General features: G+C 62.3%; 1 protein-coding gene across 2 annotated transcripts; it reads left to right on the forward strand.

Annotated features, from left to right (window-relative positions):
* The first annotated feature begins 503 nt into the window (after nucleotides 1-503).
* Nucleotides 504-6,018, forward strand: GRAP (GRB2 related adaptor protein). 2 transcript variants are annotated; one of them, XM_054643891.2, is made up of 5 exons: nucleotides 504-649; nucleotides 1,654-1,751; nucleotides 2,752-2,874; nucleotides 4,026-4,194; nucleotides 4,837-6,018. In XM_054643891.2, the coding sequence occupies exons 1-5, from the start codon at nucleotides 572-574 to the stop codon at nucleotides 5,020-5,022; spliced, it is 654 nt and encodes a 217-aa protein (XP_054499866.1). In that variant the 5' UTR covers nucleotides 504-571; the 3' UTR covers nucleotides 5,023-6,018. The 2 variants fall into 2 exon arrangements, with proteins under 2 accessions (XP_054499866.1, XP_077042922.1); XM_077186807.1 differs by having other exon boundaries at nucleotides 4,026-6,018.
* Nucleotides 6,019-6,238: the final 220 nt, after the last annotated feature.

Here is a 6,238-nt window from a genome sequence, read left to right on the forward strand (position 1 = left end):
AGCCCTGCAGAGGAAAACTGGGAAAAAAATCAACCCTCTCAAGGGGTCCAGTATCAGCCCAAAGAGCCCGTATCAGTTGTGCTGGAAGCTCCCTGCTCAGAGCTGAGCCAGGAGGGTTCGCTCTGAATTCCAGAGAAACCAGGTGTGTGCATCCACCCGCCTCCAGCATTCTCTTGCTTCTGGAACAACCATTCCCACCAGGCCCCTCAAGCGGTGACTCCCCCACCAGCACTGCCCCTGCTCTCCAAACGCCCTTCCCAAAATCCTCACCCCGTGCCCGGCCCATCACCGTCCCCTTTCCACCCAGCCCCGCTGCCCGCCACTCACCGCGGGGCAAACGCCAAATCCTCCTGCCATCCTCGGCCACACGGCTCCCCTGGCAGCCGGCCGGGCTGGCACGGCTCCCCCGCCTCCGCCGCACATCTGGGCAGCTGTGGCGGCGGCGGGGCCCGCCCGGTGCCCCGGCAGCAGCGCTGACATCAGCGCGGTTTCCTGCCCCCGGCGCCGCCGCACCGTGCGCGCAGCCCCGAGCCCGGAGCCCCCCGGGACCCTCCCGCAGAGCCCCTCTGCCATGGAGTCCGTGGCCCTGTACAGCTTCCAGGCCACGGAGGAGGACGAGCTGCCCTTCCAGAAAGGGGACACCCTGAAGGTACAGGGGACCAGCCAGGAGGGGGGAGGTTGGGTGATGTTGTTTTGTGGGACGGATGTCACCGGGCCCGTGGTGACACCGGTGCTTTCGTTATCACTGACTTTAAAGCTTCTGGGGCTTTCTGTGGATTATAAGGAGCCAGCCTCGAGGATTTGGGAGCGTGGAGTAGCATTCCCTGCTTGCCTGTGCCATCAGGCACAACTTCAGAAAAGGACACCCCAGCTGGGACATGGCATGTGGCCTCTGTGGGTATCAGTGCCACCAGCTGTGCTCAGTGACAGCCCCTCGGAGCTGGGACACGTTTTCCTTGTCCAGGGGACACTGGAGATCACAGGGATCCAGCAGCGTGCCCAAACACCCACCCAGGCACTGGCAATGGGGTCGGCCCTTGGATGCCACCTGGGAATCCCAAAAAGCTCCAGAGGGGCTCAGAACATCCCTGGGGGTGCAGCCATGCAAGGGCAGTGAGGGCCCCCCTCCCTGCCCATGTGCTCACCCCTCTCGGGCTCCTCCCGGAGCCCTGGCACCCTGGAGCCCCCCGGGGGGGGACGGGGGCAGATCCCAGCTGGAATCCAGAGCCCCAAACCCGCCGTGCCAGCCCTGCCTCCCGCCGCGTTTCCCCCGTGCCCTGAGCCGGGGTTTCGGATCCTGTTTTCACAGCTGTGCCGGCCCCGGGCCCTGCGGGGGAGGCTGGAAAATGTTGTTGTCACACGGAAGCGGTGTCAGCACCTTCTGCCACCTCCTGGGGGACACCAGGGCCTGGCTCCCATCCTGGCTCCTCCAGGGACAGATCCCACCCTCTTCCCTGGGCGGGGGTTTGGGAACACACCAGGCACCTTCCAGCTCAGTGACCCCAAAGCCCCCAGAGCGAGCCAGCGCTGCCAGAGCCCCCTTCTCCCCAGGGCTGGTGGTTGGTGGGTGCTGTGGGGTCTGGGGCAGCAATGGGGGTCCCACCAAGCCCCTGGCAGCCAGGCTGACACCTCCCTGCTCCTCTCCCACCTCAGATCCTCAACATGGAGGATGACCAGAACTGGTTCAAGGCTGAGCTGTTCGGCCGCGAGGGCTTTGTCCCCAAAAACTACATCAAGGTCAAGCCACACCCGTAAGTACCAATCCCAATTCCCAATTTACAACAAGCCAGGGTAGTCCCACAGGTGGGGAAACTGAGTCACAGAGATGGGGGGGTCAGTGCCAGTGCCACCACAGCCCGAGGGGACAGGAGGCAGCAGCACACCCACGTACCCCCAAAAATCCAACCCTCACACCGAGCTGCCACTGAATAAATGATAATTGGGGAACAACAAAGCGTTATGGGATTATCACTGCATTAAACACAATCCTATTACCACGTTATTAAAGCCCAGCCTAATCCATCGCTGACTGAACCTGTGTTTGATATATCCTTAGCCCCTGGTAAATCACATTTAAATGGCAGAGCGAGCGCGTGGGCTCGGGGCAGCCCGGGGCACATCCCACTGCTCCTGCAGCTCGGGATGGGAGAGACACAGCCTCCTCCTGCAGCACCTGGAGGGCTGGCTCTGTGCTAAACTCCCTGGCTGATCATTCACCGGGCAGCTCTTACAGCAGCAGAGAATCTCCCCAGCCCAGGGACTTGAAATATCCTGAAATACCCTGAAATACCCTGAAATACCCCGAAATACCCTGAAATGCAGGGGTGGGACACATCCCCACGGGGACTCTGCTCCTGCACTCCTGTGGCGGTGCAGCAGGAGGGGTTTATCCTGGCACCGAGGGATTCCTGCCCCACACCTGGAAGGGCTGCTCGCACCGGGGGCCAAGGGACGCGGAGGAGGGAGGGGACAGGCGGCGCAGCGGGGCCGGGTGACAGCGCGGGTGACAGGATGCGGTGGCGGCTGTCGGTGACGCGGAGGGGGCAGCGCGCCCACAGCACCCTGCGGTGCCCCCCAAAATTCCGGGGTGAACCAGGAGGGGGAGGGAAGGGAGGAACAGCCGGGGGAGGGTCGCAGCCCCCTGAGGAGCCCGATGCAGACCCCTCTCCCGGAACCTCGGTGCGTGTGGGGCTGGGGTGTCCCGGGGTGTCCCGGGGGTGCCCAGGTGGCTCAGCCCGGTGCCCCTCGCAGGTGGTACGCGGGCAGGATCTCCCGGCACCTGGCAGAGGAACGGCTGCTCCAGCGCAATCACCTGGGAGCCTTCCTGATCCGCGACAGCGAGAGCGCCCCGGGCGAGTTCTCCCTCTCCGTCAGGTAAATAAATGCCTTTGGGACAAGCGGCAGGAGGGGAAGGGTCCCTGCGGCCCCCGCTTTGGGACCACCCTCGCGTGTGCTGGGGAAGGGCTGAGCGCCCTGCCCTGTGCTGGCCACCGCGGAGGGGCTGCGGAGCCGGGGCCCCAGCACATCCAGAACGGCCTCGCACGGGACCTTCCCCTCCTTCCTCCCCTCCACAGCCCCGCTCCCATCCCCGCTGCTTCCTGCTCCCTGCACCGCTGCCCTCGCGGGGACACCCCTAAACACAGCATCCCCAGGGATGCAGGGCTCAGCATCCCCCAGGATGGAAGGCTCAGCATCCCAAGGATGAAGGGCTCAGCATCCCCAAGGATGAAAGGTTCAGCACCCCAAGGATTAAGGGCTCGGCATCCCCAGGGATGGAAGGCTCAGCATCCCCAGGGATGAAGGGCTCAGCATCCCCAGGGATGCAATGCCAGTGCCTGTCCCCGGGGATCTCACCCCTGCCCTGCCCCAGCCTGGGGAGCAAGGGCGGCCCCAGGCCAGCCAGGCACTTTCTCACACTTTTAATCCCTAATTGAACGTTTCGGGAGGTTCCTGCCCCTAATGAGAGGGAGCCGTGCTCTCTCTGCCGCGTCACCGGCAGCGCAGCCGGGTCCCGCCCCTGCCCGGGGCCACCCAACCTGCCACCCCAGGCACACCCTGCGAGGTGACAGCAGGGGACGTCCTGCCTGCCCCGTCCTCCTGCAGCACAGGAGCACAATCCCAGCCTCTGCAGCCTCCTGCCTTGTGCCCAGACCTGCAGCTCTCACCACGCCTTCCCCAGATGCGGCCCTGGACAAAGCCACCTGCCCTCCACACGGCTGGCATGCTGCCACCCCTGAGCCCCCGCTGTGCCAGGGCTGGCTACTGAGCTTTGGCTGCCTGTGGGGTGATTTGCAGCAGGGCTCAGCTGTGGGTCCTCATTGCAGGGCCAGGAGTGACCCCAGTGCCACCATCACCCCCACCATAGCAGGAGGGCTGCAGTGAGACCCATGGGCTCACCCCAGCCTTGCCAGCACCCCCAGGCTTTACCCACCTCAGGGGCTGCTGCCAGGATGTCCCCAGGGTGACATCCATCCATCCATCCATCCATCCATCCATCCATCCATCCATCCATCCTCCTTCTGCAGCTACGGGAAGCAGGTCCAGCACTTCAAGGTGCTCAGGGAGAGGAATGGCAAATATTTCCTCTGGGAGGAAAAGTTCAACTCCCTCAACGAGCTGGTGGATTTCTACAGGATGACCACGATCGCCAAAGAGCAGCAGATTTTCCTGTGGGACGAGGACCAGACCCAGGAGGTACCACCATGGATGGGGCTGTGGGTCCCAAACCCCTGTGTGAGCCCCCTCGAGGCTCAGTGTCCCTGCAGAGGGACAGGGACATCCCTGGCTGGCCCCCTTTGGCTCAGGGGGGTGAGGAGCAGGAGAGGGAGCAGCAGCCTGGGACAGGGAGGAAGAGCTCCTGGAGCAGCTCAGAGGGGCAGAGCAGGGCAGGGCAGGGCACACATCCCTGTCCCTTGTGCCAGGGGTGATGCCCAGGGCAGGTGGCAGAGCCAGGACAGGGCACAGCCAAACCCCAGCAAAGCCAAGCCCTGGGGCAGTGGTTGCAAAACTGGACTTTGGGAGCTGGGATGGGGAAGGCTCCAGCACCTGGAAGGAGCTGGGAAGGAGAGGGTGCCAGCTGCCTCCAAGGGCCCTGGGCACCCATCCTGGGTGTCCCAGCAGCAAGAACAGGGAGTTGTGTGCCCTGGGGTGTTCCCCAGCACTCCACTCTCCCCTTTCCTTGCTTCTGTCTCTCCAAAGCAGGGATCCCAGGGCTCGTCCTCCTCCCGTGGTGGCACAGCCTCCCCACCAGGACCCAGGCAGTGCCACCCAGTGCCAGGGGCTGGCAGATGGGGACCCCTCTCCTCCCACCAACCCCGGCCCTCGGCTTCCCTGCAGGTGAGGAGACCCCGGTTCGTGCAAGCCCAGTTTGACTTCTCAGCCCAGGAGGGCTCCCAGCTGCCCTTCCTGCGGGGGGACATCATTGAGGTCCTGAGCTGCCCCGACCCAAACTGGTGGCAGGGGAAGATCTACAGCCGTGTGGGGCTCTTCCCACGGAGCTACGTCCACCCCATCCACAAGTGACCTTCAGGTGACCATCCAGTGACCTTTGAGTGACCATCCACAAGTGACCTTCAGGTGGCCATCCAGTGACCATCCATGAGTGACCTTCAGGTGACCATCCAGTGACCTTCGAGTGACCATCCAATGACCATCCAGTGACCATCCACAAGTGACCTTCAGGTGGCCATCCAGTGACCATCCACAGGTGACCATCCATGAGTGACCATCCACAAGTGACCTTCAGGTGACCATCCAGTGACCTTCAGGTGACCATCCAGTGACCATCCACAAGTGACCTTCAGGTGGCCATCTAGTGACCTTCGAGTGACCATCCAGTGACCATCCACAGGTGACCATCCAGTGACCATCCACAAGTGACCATCTACAAGTGACCATCCATGAGTGACCATCCACAGGTGACCATCCACAGGTGACTTTCAGGTGACCATCCAGTGACCTTTGAGTGACCATCCACAAGTGACCTTCAAGTGACCATACACAAGTGACCATCCACAAGTGACCCTCACCACGCTGCCGCTGACCAGGCAGGACCCAGCCCCGTTGTCCCCCCTCACCAGAGCTGCCCACACAGCCTGAGTGTCCCTTTGTCCCCAGGATGGTGCCTGGTCCATGACCCCCTGGTTGGAGACCCCCAGCCCAGGGATGGGGCTGGCAGTGCTGCTCCCCAGGGAGGGAGTGTGGAATGTTCAACCACGGCCACAAAACCTTTCCCAGAGGCACAATCCAGTGGGATGACAGCAACAGAGGGAGTGAGCCCAAAACCCCAAACCTTGAAACCTCTCCAAACCCTGTAAGCAAAGCCCCAGCTCCAGGGAGGGCTGCAGGCAGCCAGGACACAGCCAGGATCCACAACTCCACAGAGGAATTCCAGGACTCAGGGTACCAGGGAAGGCTGGTCCAGGGGGATTCCATCCTGTGGGTGCTGTTCATAGCTGCAAATTTCTATTTTTTATAATATTTTTATATTTAGGGCCAATAAAATGTGTTTGAGTATTATCCCTGAGAGTGGCTGCTCCTTTTCCAGCACTGCCAAGGTGGTCCCATCCCTCCATTCATGCAGGTGCTGCTTCACTGCAGTTTTAATTCCTTGCAGCCCCCATTTCCCCATCCCAATGCCTGTCCCAAACCCCTCCTAGGGATTTTCTGCCCCCACAAATGCTGGGATGTACTCAGGGAATGCAGTGCTCAGAACACCCAACTCGCTGCACCAGTGGAT

This window comes from Agelaius phoeniceus, chromosome 16 (assembly GCF_051311805.1).
Source record: "Agelaius phoeniceus isolate bAgePho1 chromosome 16, bAgePho1.hap1, whole genome shotgun sequence".
NCBI classification, from domain to species: Eukaryota; Metazoa; Chordata; class Aves; order Passeriformes; family Icteridae; genus Agelaius; species Agelaius phoeniceus.